Source organism: Lagopus muta, chromosome 1 (assembly GCF_023343835.1).
Source record: "Lagopus muta isolate bLagMut1 chromosome 1, bLagMut1 primary, whole genome shotgun sequence".
Classification (NCBI taxonomy): Eukaryota; Metazoa; Chordata; class Aves; order Galliformes; family Phasianidae; genus Lagopus; species Lagopus muta.
This window is the reverse complement of record NC_064433.1, coordinates 1,330,484-1,348,405: the sequence shown is the minus strand read 5'-3', so window position 1 is coordinate 1,348,405 and position 17,922 is coordinate 1,330,484. Positions and strand designations below refer to the sequence as shown.

General features: G+C 50.1%; 2 protein-coding genes across 2 annotated transcripts; one reads left to right on the top strand and one right to left on the bottom strand.

Moving 5' to 3' along the window:
* Window positions 1–225: 225 nt before the first annotated feature.
* On the top strand, window positions 226–1,209 carry LOC125688231 (calmodulin, striated muscle). Its single transcript, XM_048934036.1, has 2 exons — window positions 226–770; window positions 951–1,209. The coding sequence occupies exon 1, from the start codon at window positions 301–303 to the stop codon at window positions 748–750; it is 450 nt and encodes a 149-aa protein (XP_048789993.1). The 5' UTR covers window positions 226–300; the 3' UTR covers window positions 751–770; window positions 951–1,209.
* A 5,353-nt stretch (window positions 1,210–6,562) lies between these two features.
* Window positions 6,563–16,338, bottom strand: ASB13 (ankyrin repeat and SOCS box containing 13). Its single transcript, XM_048933326.1, has 6 exons — window positions 16,233–16,338; window positions 14,291–14,478; window positions 12,005–12,155; window positions 11,262–11,396; window positions 10,037–10,228; window positions 6,563–8,655 (listed from the first exon to the last, which is right to left on the bottom strand). Exons 1-6 carry the CDS (start codon window positions 16,273–16,275, stop codon window positions 8,528–8,530), a joined length of 837 nt encoding a protein of 278 aa, XP_048789283.1. The 5' UTR covers window positions 16,276–16,338; the 3' UTR covers window positions 6,563–8,527.
* Window positions 16,339–17,922: the final 1,584 nt, after the last annotated feature.

The following is a 17,922-nucleotide window of genomic DNA, read 5'->3' as shown; positions in this document are numbered from 1 at the left end:
GCTCAGGGAGCCCAGACAAGGTGTCATGGCTGACTCAGGTTCTCATCAGCAAGGAGCACAAGGAGTGCATCACAGCTGTGTTCTGCCTGGACCTGCACGAGCAAGGAGCAGGAAACCTCGTGCATGCCCCAGCTCCTCCTGCTCCTCCTCCGGGAAAGGGAGGACAGAAGGGAGGAGGCCCCAGGAGAAGGAGGAGGCTCCAGGAGTGGGAGAACAGGAAGGAGGAGGCCCCATCCACACCTCCCCGCCAGCGCTGCGTGCTGGGGCAAAGCCGTGTGCGAGCGGAGAGCGCGGGACGCCATGGCCGAGCGGCTGTCGGAGGAGCAGATCGCCGAATTCAAGGAGGCTTTTTCCCTTTTCGATCGCGACGGCGACGGCTGCATCACCACAAAGGAGCTGGGCACCGTCATGCGCTCACTGGGGCAGAACCCCACCGAGGCGGAGCTGCAGGACATGGTGGGAGAGGTGGACGCGGACGGCAGCGGCACCATTGATTTCCCCGAGTTCCTTTCGCTGATGGCGAGGAAGATGAGGGACTCGGACAGCGAGGAGGAGATCCGCGAAGCTTTCCGCGTCTTCGACAAGGACGGCAACGGTTACATCAGCGCGGCGGAGCTGCGGCACGTCATGACCAACCTGGGAGAGAAGCTGACAGACGAGGAGGTGGACGAGATGATCAAGGAGGCAGATTGCAACAACGACGGGCAGGTCAACTACGAGGAGTTTGTGAGGATGATGACGGAGAAGTGAGCTTCGTCCCCAGCCCGCAGGTAACTCGTGCCCGGCCCCACGTGCTCTGAAAGCCATGGAACCAATTGCAGCGGCACCACATATGTCTCATTCCCCACCCCTGACCACCTCCTGCATTGCTGCCGATGGTTGGTGGTTGGAAAAATCAATGTTTAAGGTGCTTTCTAAAAATTTTTCCTTCTTTTTTTTTTTTTTCATAGGGAAAACAGAGACCATGGCTGTCCCCAGCCCCTCCACCCCCTACTGCCTTCTCTCTGCCATCCTGGGCTGAAAAATGATCTTTTATCCCAACTGGAGCATCGCCAACCTACGTCTGTGTTGGATGCAGGAGAGGGCTTGGGTCACGACAGCTTGGGATGATGATAGACATTGGGGGGGGGACCCTCCTGCTTCCACCCTCAAGATGTACCTCTTGTGTTCCCAGAGGTGATAGTGGTTCATTGTGCATCCACGAGAAACGTGCTGAGTCCAATAAAATGTCTCCCCTCATCTACCAGTGCTTCCTTCTGCTTCGCTTTGAAACCACTGCTAAGAAACACCCTCAAAAAAGACACTGCCCTGATGAGGTGACAGGGATGGGATGGGAACAGAATCACCCCCATCCCTCCTCTCTCTGTTTTTTCACCCCAAAAGATGGAAAAATGCTCCCAGGGCTGCTCAGCACTCATTTCCTGGGTTGTGGCCATCCCATAATCCCATCCCTTTTGGAATCTTGGCTGTTCTGGCTTCTCCCAAAGGAAGGGCATTGAGGGCTCTTTTATCTCCCTCCCCATCCCAAGAGGAGGGTTGGTAGACCCCTGTTTCAAACAAGGCAGGACTCAATTATCTTAATCCACCCCACGATGCTGCCTTGACTCAGTTTCCCCACAAAGCAGGTGAAACTCCACTGCAGCAACTCTCCCGCCCTTGGGCTGGGAGGATTTCCTTTCTCTGTATGTAGGATTTGGAAAGAGAATTAATTGCAGCAGGTCTTATCAATGCTCCACCGCTACCAAGCAAGCAGAGCAGTGGTGAGAGCACGATGAAATCATTCCGAATGGGAAACAGCAGTTCTGGGGATGCGCAACCAAACAGAAGGATCTCAACTTTTTTTTTTTGGCAACCCCAAATGTTTTCCCAGCGTTGGGAAAAGCAGACAGGAACCTGCATGCTGGGAGGGCTATGTCAGCGCTGAGCGCACCCACGCTCACTCCACCCCAACCCGGCAGCACCAACGCTGATGCTTTCACCACGAGCTCCCCTCTTGCTCACACACACAAGAAACAGAAAACATGAAAAGAGGCAAAAATCAACCCCCCCCAAAAAAAAAAGAAACCAATCCAACACCATCGAGATAAGCCAAGGGGTCACAGCAGGCTGTGGTATCCAAAGTGCCTAAAATTAGACCTTCCTGAAAAATGTGGTTATTTATGAATGCTTCAGAGACAAAACCGTGCGCTGTATTTTTAGGGCTGACCTTTTCTCCTTCTATTCTGGGGTTGTTTAATTACCGGCGCGTTTTCGCACTGATCATCCTGAGCTGTTTTTCTTAATGATAGCCTTTAAAGGGAGGATGGACCACAGCCAGGAACGTTGGCCCTGCATTCTCATCATCAATTTTCATCCTGTGGAAAATGCCCCTTTTCCCCATTTCTCCTCCAATTTGAACTCATGGAAGCATGGTGAGGTTTTCCATTACCATCACTAAGGATCGTTCAAGGACAGCGAAGTGGGACTTGGGGGGTCAGTAGGAATGGCTGTTGGGAGATCTAGGATCCTTTGGGAGAGGATCTGGTAAACCCTTTAACATGGAACCTGGTGGGGATCACTTAGGGTAGGACGTTGGTGTGGTTGCTTGGTGGGGGATCATCTAGGATGGGAGCTGGGGGATCCCTTGGGATAAGACCTGGGGGATGATCTAAGAGGGGATTTGAGATCCAATGGGATGTGACAGGAGGAAGCCTGGCTGATTACTTGGAGTGGTACAGCTGGGATGGGACCTGGGGTATCCTCCAGGACGGGGCTTATGGGATTGCTTAAGATAGGATCTGGGGGTTCATATGGGGTGGCAAATGGGGAATGACATGCGATGGAGCTTGAGGGATCAGCTGGGTAAGACCCAGGGGTTCATCTCGGATGGGCCACCTACAATGGAGAACCCCATGGAATAGGACCTGGGGAATTGAGGGATCTCATTCCTGCCCTGACATGAGCTGAGCGTCACCTCTTCCCCAAAAATCCCATAGGGACTCCCTGCAGTGGTGAGGGGCTGACAGCCCAGCACCCCTCTTCACTGTGTCCCCATTTTCCTGCATCCTGTGTGGCACTGGACAGTTTATCTCTAAAATGGGGGGACTTTTTTTTTTCTCTCTCTAAAATGATGGGATATAAGCAACCCCAAAACCTCCCAGCATCTTCAACCAAGGGAGCAGGAGTTGGGAGGTGCTTCAGCTCTGATGCTGCTGTATCAGACCCAAACTCCCCCCAGATATTCATTCTACCAAAAGAGGCATTTAGATAACATTTCAACCACGAGGCTGTAAAAACACATCAAGTAAATGGTGAGGAACAACCCTGCAGCTCCATCTCCAGCGCAGAAGGAATGGGGAACTGTGCTGAGCACTTCCAAAGGACGTGAAAAAAGGAGGATGTGAAAGAATGAGGCTGCAGAAAAGGGAGGTTGTAGAAAATGGGAGTGCTAACAAGTGGGGAAAAGTCCTTTTGTGCAGCTCCAAGCTGGCAGGGAGAGGGGTGCCCACAGGAACTGGGTTGAGTTCATAGAATAGAATCACAGAAACACCAAGGCTGGAAAAGACCTCCTGGATTATCCAGTCCAACCATCCACCTACCACCAATATTTGCCCACTAAACCACATCCCTGATGATCTCGAAGGTCCCCTCCAACCTAAGCCAAGTGTTATCCTTATGGGACCTGAAGAGGGGACAAGTTGGATCAGGAAAGAGAATGTGGGACCTGAAGAGGGGACAAGAAGTTTCACCACTTCAAGGGTGAATGTCGCCCATGTTAGGCACCAAGGGAATATGCTGGGATTTGGCTTTATCAGCCAAAAAAGAAGTAGCTCTGTGCAAGAAATCCTGCAAGAGTTAATGGAGTTGGGGAAGTGGCCACTACTGGTGCTGCTCCAGGCTGCATCCCTGCACCACTGGGGCATTTAATGGGAAATAAATCATGCTGTGAGCTCAACCACCACCACTCCATGCTGGGAGCCCTCCAGAACAGGGGGAGATTTGGGGCTTTTTCCATCTTTTCTTCCCATGGGACCAGGAGGGCCCATCTATCCTCTCCTTGCCCATTACACGAGGGCCATCCAGGCTTGCACAGCTTTCACTCATTTCCCATTTTTCTCCTCCAAAACACTTGTGTAAGGCCTTTGACACGGTCCTGTACCACATCCTTATTTCCAAACGGGAGAGATTTGGTTTTGAAGGGCAGATAAAGAGCTGGTTGGATGGTCATAGCCAAAGGGCTGTGGTCAATGTCTCCGTGTCCAGGTGGAGCTGGTGACGAGTGGTGTCCCCCAGGGGTCCATCTTGGGATCTGTGCTCATCTTTATCAATGACACAGACAGTGGGATCGTGTGCACCCTCCTTCCAACCCCAGCTATTCTATGACTCAACATTACCATCACTACGTCGTTAAAAGGCATTTTAATGGCTGTGCAGGAAACCTCAGCTTATGCCTATGGACAGGCGCCATCTTCTTGCAGGCAGCTGCAAAATCACTTTTTCCCTTTACACGACAGAGGTAGGTGATGAATTGGGTGTGAGAAAGCTCAGGTAAATGCTCAAGATCTTCAGTATTCTGTCGTGTTTATTTTTTTTTTAATGAAGAGGTAGAAGGCATATTTCATGCCTGTGCTTGCTTAGAGCATGGTGCAATGCACATCCAAAGGACACTGAAGGGCTTTGTTTGCTGCTGCTGAGATTTGGGCTTTGAATGCGTGAAGCGCCCTGAAGACATTAAATAAAAAATGAAGAAACTGTGTTTGTGCTCTTCCATTCCCCACCCATGGACTCTATGATCTACAAGAGTCACATTCAACTATTCTGTGATTCTATGACTCTACGATTCTTTAAGCTGAGAATCTACAACGTTTTCCCTGCAACTCTGAGCACAATTCCTTCATTCATGCAGGGGGAGGAAGAAGAATCCCCCCCACTTCTTCCAGGCAAAGCAATGGTTGTGTGCAGTACAAGGAGTTAATTCTTTGGAGCCATAAGGTTTTCTTCCAAGGCACCAGCTTGAGTCACACCTTGTTTTTTCTGGATTAACTTCATAAAGTTGGTGGGAAGCTGCTACGATCGAGTTCCCCGCTGGAGAGCAAGCAGCAAGCATCAGGAACAGCAGTGTGCTGTTTGCACCTGGACTCCTCCAAATATTGGGTGGAAGCAGGGTTATTTTGGAGCACTGGAAGCGTAACAGAGGTAGAAGGCAGGAAGGAGAAACCCACAGGAGAGAGGAAGAGGATTGAAATGGTAAACTGGAGGTGCAGTTTGGGGCTTGGGTTCTTCCTTGGCTCTGGGAGCCCAGGAAGGGCATGGCTGAAAGCAGCACAGACCTGGAGTGTTTGGGTTTGTTTGCGTTGGGTTCAAGCCTTGATTTGACATTCAGATTAAAGAGTGAAAGAACTCAAATTGCAGCCAGAACTGACATAAAAATAAAAGCAAAGGGTGTAGCCCCAGCAGAGCCAGCTGAGGAGTTGCACAGAACTGAGATTCAGACCACCTCCTTCCTTTTCAGCACTCCCCAAACTCTTTGCCAACCCATAGGTACCGAAAGCAGCACTGGCCAGTCCCTATAAACTCAGTGTAAATTAAGGTTTGGGGACAGTCCAAATTTTCCAGCCCCTGATGGTCCTGCCAGTTGGGAAGAGCAAGAGAAGAGCAGATGTGGCACGGAGGGACATGTGGCATGGAGGGGATGGGTTGATGGTTGGATTTGATTATCTTAGCTGTCTTCTCCAACCTTAATGATTCTAAGTCACACAGATGAGATGCATACAGCTTGCAGCAGATAAGGCCACCTTGGGCCCCCTTCTTTCTTAGACATGTAAGAGAAACAGTGCAAAAATAACCAGAGGAGCCTGTCCAAGCCCCTTACACTGCTGCTGCCAAAGAGGGTTAAAAGCATCATCACAGCTGCCAGAGCAGCTGGCAATTCATTACCTGCAGTGTGATGCTACATGAGACAGCAGGACAACTTGATGGGACAGTGTGCCACATCTATGCTCTCCATGAAGTCTTGTGGGTGATTCCAAGTCGTCCACATGTGTCTCACATCAAGCAGAGCTGTGCAGCAATGCTCTGGGGATGGATCAGCAAAAGCAGAGCACTGAGGATGGCAATTTGTAGGTCAGAACAGACTGCAATATAAACGTTACCCCTCTCATCTAGCTTAGATGCCCATTTTAGGGCAACACTACCTTCAAAGCTTCTGATTTTCATTTTAATTTGGGGTTGCTGCAGAGATTTCCAGCTGTCTAGGAAATCTGTACCTGCAGCCAGGGTGACTCTGTTACTCCTGCAGGAACTGCCCCCAAAAATTGCAGTCCAACATATTAACAGAAGCCAAAACTTTGCATTGGTTTAACCTTGCATTTACTTTGTCTTTGAGCTGTAAAATGCATTGGCTCAGAAGACGTCTCACAGCCAGCTGAGAAATCCCTGCAGGATTTAAGGAACTGAAGGCTGGATAGGATGGATAAAAGATTAAGAGCATCACCGTGGTCTCAGGTCTGCATCCATCATCAGGGTCTCTTAAAACCAAACTTCACAAACTTACTGTGGAGGAAAAAAATGAAGATGACAGAAAAAGGAACTGGTCATTTTATTCTTGGCTGTTCCAGGAGCCTTTTGTACACTGGAAGCTTGGATTTTACCATCTCACCACTTCACCAGCTTAGGATACGTTAAAAAAGCAGTGAGGATCTGAGATGGAATCAAGAGGAAGGGTTTTCATCCCAGAATACTGAAAGGTGGGTGCTTTCCTAATACAGATTTATCTGTAAGGACAAGCATTTGAGGCAGAGGAAGCTTGTGTTGAAAGATATAATACAAAACCTTTATCTTAACAACCACAGGGGTGAACTCCACTCCAGAGCTTCCCTGAGCTTCTTGGCAACTTCACATTTCTTCTGTGGCAAACATAAAACTCTGGATAGAATAATAAACAGATAATCCCATAAAAAGCACAGTCTCAGAAGGTTTCCTGTCCCAGTTCTGCACGGTATCACATTGCCAAAAAAAAAAAAGAAGAAAAAAAAAAAAAGCAACAAATGGGTTTGTGGGCAATGAGCATAGCCAAAAAAAATCTAAAAAATAATAATTTGCTGGTCACCATTAAAGTGCATTCAGTTCCATTTCAGCTCTTGAACTCTGTGCTCGTGCTGTTTTGCCCTGTCATGGTAGCTGCAGACAGAAGGCAAGCTACCATTCATCCTGCACAGCATGAAGGATGTTGAGAGCCCTGAGTTCTCTTGATCCCACGTCAGCCAGAGGATTTCTTGACCTTTACTGTTATTTAGAAGAGGAATTTGCTCTCATCACAGCGCTAAGGACCTGCTGCCAGAGAGCTCCATCCCTTTCACCCTGTGGTATGGAACGTCTCATCTGGAAGGAAGATGACAATTTTGGCTCTGCTCATATAAATGTCACCCTGGAGGTTTAAATCACCCAAGTACAAAGCTGCAAAGCACCTGCTGGAGCCAAGAGACTTGAGCACAACACTCAGCAGCACAGCACTCCTGCTGCCAACCTCCATGAGGTTCCAGAACCAAGAAACAAACTCAGAAGGGAAAAAAATCCCAAATCCCAGGGCAGGGCCCTACTATTGCCTCTCACATGTGGGTCAATGCCACAGGGATTAGGTGTACCACTGCTTAAGGGATGTGCCCTTGCCATATAGAGTTCTGTACTTTGGGCAACACTGGGCAACATATCTGCCTCTTATTGCACTTCAAAGCAACAAATAGGTCGCAGTGGCTCAGTGAAAGTGGAAAATATTCTTTGGGACCAGCTGTCTGGAAGGAAGCTCTTCCTGGGACATGCAGACAAACCTATCTCCTGCTTGGGCTTCAAGGGGAGACATAAAGACATCCTATAGGAACACGACAGTACAAGCTGGCTCACCTTCAGCAAGGATTGGGGACTTAATTTGCCTCCAGCTGGAGCACACAGGTCACTCAGGACTTGTTACTTGGCATTGACAGTTATCACTCCAGTTATTAACAGAAAGGTGGGCTCCAGTGTTCCCAATTCAGAGACATGCACATCCATAAGCAGAGTATCACCTCCAAATCCCTTTGCAGGCAGTGGGAACAGGTGTCCCAAAGAAGCTGTGTATCATCCAAACACAGGCATCTAAAACAGGAGGGATGAATCATGCTCTGGAAGTATCTATTTCTCTCCACTGCCTGCAAAGGGAGTCTGGCTGGATCGTACAGAGATGTGTTTAGGTTGGAGACAGCTAAAATTAGGCAAGATAAATCCCATGCACAGAGCAAGCACTACAGCCCTACAGCCTGAAATGCAGCGACAGGCAAACAGAACACCCTGGGAGAGGCTGCAGCTCCAGAGCAGCACTACACCTTGCCTAAGGTTGTCTGTGCTCAAACAATTCCTCACAGAGAAGAGGAAGGGATGGGAAGCGCTGCCTCATAAATACTATTTACACCAGTTTGCTTAAATTAAAACTCATTTCTTGTGGGGAGGTAGAAGAGAAAGAGATGGATACTTCATGTTGTGCAATCAGTGTCCTTCCCAGCCACCTTGGTGCCTGTCAGTTGTAGGACAGGTACTGGATTAACCTCTGAGGGATGTTGAGTTTGGCAATCTTCTCCAGCGCTCGCTGCCCAGCAGCCCTCCTCACCGTTACTCTGCAGAGCTGTGACAGACTCAGAGGTGTTTCTAAACGGAGAAAAGAGGACACAAAGTTAATGCTGCAGCTCAGCAGATGGCTGAGTGTCCATCTGTGCATGCACTGAATCATCTGCTGTGGTCCACAGGTGCCATTCAAGACTCAGATTGCCCTCAGATTGCACAGAGCCTCAGCAATGGCACACGTAGGAATAAAACCTACTTCCAGCACTGCTTTACTGCTTTGCTTCTCCACCTGAGGGCTACATCGACTGTTTGCTCTGCTCAGAGCTCCAATAAAGTGTTTGATCCCCTTCCAGACAGCCCCAGTCTGCAGCCTCCACCCCAGACGTCGATGCCTGCATGCACGTGCATGGTTATGATCAGGCACTTTGCTCTGGATGGAGCTAAGCAGCTGCTGTCCCTAAAATCACATCCTCAATAACCAGCAGCATCCAAGATCACCATCTGTCCTGAATTTAATGATGCAAGCTGCAAAAAAATAATACTATTAGAGTTGTCACAGTACTGTTACAACAATATGTGTTAAAAAGCAGCTAGACAGGCAGTTCTGCCAGCTGAGTTGTCAGGGCAGTAAACTCTAACAAGGTATAACAATTATTTATGGCACTGTAGAGCTCAGCCTCTTTACCCAGATCAGCTGCAGCCAGAACAGCACGCTTTGCTGCAATCTGAGAGCAATTCAGAGAGACTCCTATAAGAGAATCATCAGTCTTAAGGTGCTCACTAAAAACAGGATTGCATCCACAGCCTCTCTGGGCAGCCTGTTCCAAAGCTCCTCACCACTCTCTGTAAAGAACTTGCCCCTGATATCCAACCTAAATCTTCCCTCCTTCAACTTCAAACCATTTCCTCTTGTCCTGTTGTTATCTTGTGAAGAGTTGACTCCCCTCCTGTTTGTAGGCTCCCTTCAGGTCCTGCAGGCTGCACTGAGGTCACCCCACAGCCTCCTCTTCTCCATGCTGAACAAGCCCAGCTCCCTCAGCCTGTCTTTGCAGGAGGTGCTGCAGCCCTCTGCTCATCTTTGTGGCTCCTCTGGCCCCTCTCCAACAGCTCCCTGTCTTTCTTGCACTGGAGGCCCCACACCTGGATGCAGTGCTGCACATGGGGCCTCCCGAGGGCAGAGCAGAGAGGGACAATCCCCTCCTGTCCCTGCTGCCACCCCTCTGCTGATGGAGCCCAGGACACCATTTGCTTTCTGAGCTGTAAGAGCACACTGCTGGCTCACGTTCAGTTTTCCACCCACCAGGACCCCCAGGTCCTTCTCTGCAGGGCTGCTCTCAAGGACTGCTCCTCCCAGTCTGTAGGGATGCCTGGGATTCCTCCAGCCCAAGTGCAAAACCTTGTACTTTTAGTGCAATAGCACTGGCAGCCACTGAATTCCCAGGGCAAGGGATCACATTTCACTCACTTTCATAGTACTCAAAGCATTTTGCTGTGGGACTGCTTCTCAGGGTGTAATCTGATGGCTTCTTTCCTCTGTTGTCTCTTGCGTAGATATTTCCTCCAAACTCAATCAGCATCTCAACCAGATCCACATTCTTCACTTTTGCTGCATGGTGGAGGGCTGTCTCGTGGAGTTTAGCAGCATTCACATTCGCCCCTGAGACCAGAAAGGAAAACAAACCTGTTTATGAAAGCCTCATTTGACCCAAATGTTAAGGAGTGGTTTTAAGTAGGGAACAAAATCCTATTAACACAAGTATGAGTGGCTAGAAAGAGATCCAAACCAAACACTACAAACAGGAAACCATACTGCTGAACAAGTTCTCAGTGCTGCCAGTGCGTGAGTTTTCTTCTCTGGCTTCGTTTTCTTTGTAGAGAAAGGATTTTAGTCAATGTTACTGAGTAAATAAGCTGCTAAGTGTGAAGTTCAAAAGTGCTTCCTGAACCTATGCTGCCTGAAGCCATTCCCAGTCACCCCAGTGGAGTGCTCACACACAAACAGTGATGTCCTTGTTTAAGCACTGGATGTAGAAGCTTGCCATCAGACACTACTGCAGGATCAAGTCTTTTCTGGGGAATCAGTCAGTCCAATCTGAAGGTGGGTGCCCAAAACAAGGAGCTGGAGGGATAGAAAACAGATTGGCTTAGCTACAGAAGTTCTAGACAACTAACACTGAAAAAGCCAAATCCTCCCTGGGTCAAATCACTTCATGGTGAGCACGGGCAAATATGAGAAGCCCAGTTCCAAGTGAGCAGCATGAAAAGTGGAAGATGAAATCTGGAGTTGTGTAATGCTGACTTGAAATCCAGCACACTCACCTAGGTATAACACTAAGCAGATCTCCCAGAGGCATGAGGTGACCTCATCTCTGCTTTCTTGCACAACATCAAACCCTGACATCTCTCTCTAAGATTTATGCAAGGCCACACGACTGTGTCAACAAAACTGAAAGTGTGTATTCTAGCTGCTATCACTGAAATGTTGTTCCAGAGGGCTACAGGGGTGCTGATTTTCATTGAAAAAAGGAGAATGGAATGAAGCTTTGCCCGACTGAATGCCAATCTTTCCTTCTTTACCATCTTTGCCATGCTGGGAATGAATAAGCTCTTGGGCAAGAGCGTCATAGTGGGGCACCAAAAGGGAAATGCTGCACACAGTCAGCCCAAAACAAACCCCACAGCTGCCCTACCTGCCTTAAGCAGCAACTTCACACAGTCCAGATGCTCCCGGGCACAGGCCACGTGTAAGGGTGTCCCAAAATGGCAGTCGTGAGCCTCCAAGTTGGCACCGACGTCTATGAGGAGTTGCACACAATCTGAGCTGCCTTTAGAAACAGAAGACCTGAGTCAAAAGGAAGAATCCAGCTCAAATAGATGAGATCAGCTTGAGGCAGGAGCAGCTTTGTTTAATATTTGAGGCGATGGGTGCAAAATAGAAACACTTGTGAGCCAGATGCTATACCATAGGACAGAGGCTGAGAACAGGGCACAAGAAACAGCTACATCTGCACAGCATTAAGCTAGAGCTAATGATCAAACCAACGTGATTCTGAGGGCTGGCACTAAGCAGCCTGTGGTTTGCAGAATTGGTTGCATGGCTGAATTAGCCCAGGGTGGATGAGATCACCTTCAAGACCACAACAGCCTTCATTTTTCCATGTGACTTAAGGCACTCAGCAGCACAGTCTTAGGAAAAAGGCTCAACAGGAGAAAATGAAGCAGGAGCTGACAATTTACAATGGCTGCTGCAGTTTTCCTCTCTTGAGAAGATGGTGTTTTATCTGCCTAAGATCTGATCCCCTGCCCATCACGTGGGATGAAGGCACCCAACACAAGGGGCTGCTTTATTCCCCCAGCACCACTGTGCTTTGCATTCTGAGTTCATTTTCCAAGCTGCAAATAACTGTGCAAGGATAAGACCACGCCAGCTTACCGTTCATGCAGGCTTCATGAAGAGGGGATGCTGTGTACAGGGGAGGGTTCACTTTGGCACCATGGGACAGCAGCACTTTCACACACTCAATGCTCCCTGAGGCACAGGCATCACAGAGTGGAGTGCTGCCATCAATATTCCTGGCATCCACCTCCAAGGAAGAAGAAATCATAGAATCAAAGAATGGCCTAGGTTGAAAAGGACTGCAATCATCATCCAGTTTCAACCCCCCTGCTGTGTGCAGGGTCACCAACCACCAGACCAGGCTGCTCAGAGCCACATCCAGCCTGGCCTTGAATGCTTCCAGGGATGGGGCATCCACAGCCTCCCTGGGCAAATGTTACATGCTCACCTTACGTGAGCTGCTGTGGAGGAGCACCCTCTTGACTACATTTTTAATGTTATTACCCCTAGCACTGTCCTGAACTCAGGAAATAGTTGTTGACACTCCCAGCATCCTGGCTGGTGCTGTTTCTATCGCTCCCAGAGTGTGTTAACATCACAGAATCATAGAATGGCTTAGGTTGGAAGAGTCATCATATCATAGAATCATCACAGAGTGGCCAGGGTTGGAAGGGACATCAAGGATCATGAATCTCCAACCCCACTGCCACATGCAGGGCCACCAACCTCTCCATTTAATACCAGACCAGGCTGCCCAAGGCCCCATCCAACCTGGCCTTGAACACCTCCAGGGATGGATGGGGCATCACAGCCTCTCTGGGCAGCTGTTCCAGCACCTCACCACTCTCTTTGTGAAGAATTTCCCCCTGACATCCAACCTAAATCTCCCCTCCTTCAATTTCAAACCATTTCCCCTTGTCCTGCTGTTATCTACCCTTCCAAAGAGTTGAAGAAGACCATCAAGCTCCAACCTCCTGCCATGCACAGGGTTCCTAGCCAATAGATCAGGCAGCCCAGGGACATCCTGAACACTTCCAGGGATGTAAAAAATAGCTACCACAGTTTAGGATGCTCCCTCTCTCCTAATGCCTCCCTGTTGCTCTCCTGTTGAACATTACCAGTGCTGCAGCTGAGCCAGCACAGCACGATGTACAAGTACTCCTTGTCTGTGCCAGTGCAAAGTCCTGCTTTGTGATGGGCTGAATATGCAATGAGGAGCACAGCACACACACATGTGATCAGTTTCACCAGGTTCACTCTGAGGACAGCCAACCTCAGCGTGTGAGATGTCACAATCCACTGAAGACTGTTTCAGCAGATTCTTTTCTGTGTAATAAAACTAAAGAAGAGAAGAAACTTAAGAATAAGCCTAAATCCAATCATGTTCCCCGCTCCACTCTTAGCCTTATGGTCACAGAATCGTTTGAGTTGGATGAAACCCTGAAAGGTCACCTAGTTCAACTTCCCTGCAATGAACAGGGACACCTACAGCTCGATGAGGTGCTCAGAACCCCATCCAGCCTGACCTTCAGCATCTCCAATGGGCCATCCACCAGCTCTCTGAACCCTGACTCATCCCAGCTGGCTTTAGGTACTTGAGTCATCTCAATTAGATTACCCCAGGCTCTGCCAATAGTCAGCGTGGAGAGTGGGGGAGAAAACAATCTCCAGGAGGTTGTTTAAATCTCTCACAAGTTCCAATACCCTCTGAAGAGGTGTGCCTCCCTTTGCTGACTATCAGGAAAGCCCAGGATGACTCAGGCTGCCTCTTCACAGAGATCACAGGATGTTTTCATTTGGAAAGGTCCTTTAAAACCAAGTTTCAGCCCCCCTGCTATAGGCAGGGACACCTCCCTCTTAGATCAGGTTGCTCAAAGTCTCTCTTCGACCAGGTTGCTTAAAGTTCCACCCAGCCTGGCTTTGAATGCTACCAGGGAGAGAGCACTCACAATTCTTAATATACCAACAAAATGTTCAGAGCCAGATGGAGTGAATCCAGACCCCAGAAATAAAATCAGACATCAAAACAAAGTGGACTTTAAGGCACTGTTCAAGGTTAGGACAAAACCTGGCTCTGAGCTCTGATTGAGCTGTAGGTGGCCTTGCTTACTGCAGGAGAGTTGGACTGGATAATCTTTAAGGGTCCTTTCAAACTCAAATGATTCTACAATTCTGTGGACATCATCTTACAACAGTACTTGGGGCTCCTCTTGACCTCAGTGCAAGACGAGAGCGTAGCAACAGCACTATAGCTACAGCACAGACCACGGAATCACAGAACAACCCAAGCTGGAAGAGATCTATAAAGATCATCAAGTACAGCAAGTACCCATCTACAGCATGGTGGCTTGGTTTCCACGTGGAGCACAACTGAGCACTCACTTGGGCCCCTGCAGCCAAGAGGAGTTTGACACACTGCGTCTGCCCTCGCAGGCTCGCCTCGTGCAGGGGGGTGATGGAGTCGTAGGTGACGGCGTTGACGCAGGCTCCGTTCTCTATCAGCTGCTGCAGCTGAAGGATTTCTCCCTGCCTGGCTGCTTCGTGAACCGGGGTTCGATCAACCCAGAAGCCTACAGAGGAAAAAAAAGATAAATGATTTATTATTATTATTATTATTATTTTTAAATCCACGTGCAGGGGAGATTCTGCGCTGGAGAAAAGCAGCTCTGCTGGAATGGGAAAACAGGCTCGTAGATTCACAAACACAGATTGGCTTGGGTTGGAAAAGACCTTAAAGATTATATAGTTTCACACCCCTAAGAAGAAAGAGATGGGAATAAAAAACTTATTTCTTACTGTATCCCCAATCCAGCATGCAATGCTTTGCACTGGGGGCTCTCCATTGGGCTGCTCATAATGCTGCATTCCCTTCCAGTATTTGCTTGAAGCTTTCCTCCACAAACCAACCCTCCAGCAGGTTTAGATTCACCCCATGGTGTTCACACCTAACCAGCACTAGGAGCAATGTCCTTCCTGTCTCCGGCTAAAATCACTGGAAACGGGATGTCAACGATGGGAAAAGCACAGTCCCACCTATTTTCACACTCCTTCAGTCAGGTAAGCTTGTCCTCTCTACAAAGGCACATGCCTCAGTGTTCTGCCAAAGCAGGGTTTATAGGAGCAGTCTGGTGCTGCTTGCTTTCAGGTCAATGACAACAACAATTGGCAAATGACACCTTAAAACTACAGCTCCTCCCAAACTACCTTTCTGTAGAACCTGTTTCAAGGCAAGCACTCACAGCTGTGGAATGGGAGAGAAAGGGCAGAGATGAGCAGAAGCCTCAGTTTACACAATTTTGAGGATGATTTCATAGAAATGTTTGAGTGGGAAACGACCCTTCAAGGCCATCCAGTCCAACTGCTCTGCAATGACCATGGACACCTGCAGCTCCATCAGGTGCTCAGAGTGCCATCCACCCTGACCTTGATGGATGGATGGAGCATCCACCTACTCTCTGGGCAACCTGTTCCAGTGCTTTACTACCATTCCTGTAAAATACTTTTTTTTCCCCCTTATCTCTCATCTAAATCTCTCCCTCTTGGCATATTCTGCCTGTTTCTTGGGGAGATTTAGGAAGACCTTGCACTTGGATTTATTGAACCTCACGAGGTTCTCCTGGGTGCACTCCTTGAGCTGTCTGGGTCTCTCTGGATGCCATCCCATCCCTCAGGCATGTTGACTGCACAGCACAGCTTGGTGTCATCTGCAATCTTGCTGAGGGTGCACCTGATGGCACCACTGATGTCCTTGATGAAGATATTAAGGAGCCCCAGTCCCAGCACTGACCGCTGAAGGACAACACACAACACTGATCTCCATCTGGACACCGCAGCGTTGACCACCACTCTCTGAGCACAACCCCATCACCATCAAAGGGTCCACCCATCAAATCCAAATCTTTCCCACGTGGAGTTAAAGGCTCATAGAATCGTTAGGGTTGGAAGGACCACTAAGATCACCCAATCCAACCATCAATCCATGCCTCCAGTGCCACATCTCCACGATCTTTCAACACCTCCAGGGATGGTGACACCTCCCCTCCACCCCCCCTCATCCCCCCGCCTCCCTGGGCAGCCTGTTCCAACCCCTGACCCCTCTTTCAGAGAATAAACTGCCTTTAATACCCAACCTGTGCCTCCCTGGCACATCTTAAGGCCACCACCTCTCGCCCCACCAGCAGTACAGTATCTCCCATAGGACGGTTAATCAGGGCCCCATCGCTCCCCTCCCTTCCCTGACCCCAAATCCTCCCCAAAACACAAAACAACCGCCCTCTTTCCTCCCCTCCACACAGCCCATCCCTGCTCCCCCGGCCCCACGCACTGATGTCACCCCGCAGGGAGCCGCTGCTCCCGGGGATCGCCATAGCCCCAAAAGCGCCGGGGACGATCCGGTGTTCAGCGGTCCGCCCAGGAACCGCCCCACGCTCCTCCCCGCAACGCACCGGGGGACGCTGGGAGACGTAGTGCGGGGGGAGGAGAAAAGGGGGTACTGGTGTGTATGGGGTATTGGAATGGGGAGAGGGAGGGCTGTTGTATAGGGAGGGTACTGATGTGGGGGGAGAGTTGTTACTGCGAGGACTGGTGTGTGGGGGGTCAGGGAGAGGGGACTGGGGTCAGTGGTGCGGGGTGAGAGGGGGGTACTGGGGTCACTGGTGTATAAATGGTAGTGATGTGGGGAGAGGAGGGGTAAGGGGTGCTGATGTGTGGGGAGAAGGGGGGTACTGGAGGTACTGGTGTGGGAAAAGGGAGGAGTGGTGTATGGGGGGTCAGTGGTGTGGGGAGAGAGGGGATTGGGGTCAGTGGTGTGGGGTGAGAGGGGGTACTGGAGAGACTGGTGTGTGGAGAGAGGGGGACTGGGGTCACTGATATGTGGGGAAGGGGGCATTGAAGGGATTGATGTGGGGAGTGAGGGGTCTGGGGTCACTGGTGTGGGGTTAGAGGGGTACTGGACAAACTGGTGTGTGGGGAGAAGAGTCACTGGTGTATAAATGGTACTGAAGTGGGAAGAGGAGGGGTAAGGGGTACTGATGTGTGCGGAGAAGGGGGGTACTGGAGGTACTGGTAAGGGAAAAGGGAGGAGTGGTGTATGGGGGGTCAGTGGTGTGGGGAGAGAGGGGATTGGGGTCAGTGGTGTGGGGTGAGAGGGGATTGGGGTCAGTGGTGTGGGGTGAGAGGGGTACTGGACAGACTGGTGTGTGGGGAAAAGGGATGCTAAAGGGGCTGGTTTGTGTGGGGAGAGGGGGACTGGGGTAACTGGTATGTGTGGGGAGAGAAGGGGACTGGGAGGAGTGGTCTGGGGGGAAGGGGGCACTGAAGGGGTTGATGTGGGAAGAGGAATCTGGGGTCACTGCTGTGTGTGGGGAGTTGGAGGAGTGGGGTCACTGGTGTATGGAGAGAGATGCTCTGGGGGGATGAGTGTGTAGGGAGGGGGGGACTGAAGGGATTGATGTGGGGAGACAAGGACTGGGGTCACCGGTGTGTGGGGAAAGGGGCAGTGGGAGGACTGGTGTGTGTGTGGGGAGAGGGAACAGCAGAGACTGGTGTGGGGAGAAGGGCAACTGGGGGAACTGGTGGGGAGAGGGAGGTGCTGGGGGAACTGATGTGCGAGGAGAGGGTTTCTAGGTGGACTGGTATATGGGGAGAGGGGATACTGGGGGCACTGGTGCAGGGGAGTAGGGGTACTGGTGTATGGAAGGTACTGTTGTGTAGGGAGAGAGGGGACTGGGGTGTGGACAGAGTGGTTTCTAGGGGGACTGGTGTATGGGGAGAGGGGGTACTTGAAGGCACTGGTGTGAGGGGGCTTGTTGGGGGAAGTGGTGTAAGTGGGAGAGGTTACTGGGGGTCCTGTGTGTACTGGTATGTATGAGGTACACGTTTGTATGTGTATGTTTGGGGGAGTTCTTGCAGCAAAAAGAAGTTTTGGGGGTGTTGGAGGGGGTAGGAAGAGCACTGGGGTAGAAGTGGGGCAGCTGGGATGTGGTGTGTACCACAAACGTGGAGGTTCTGGCATG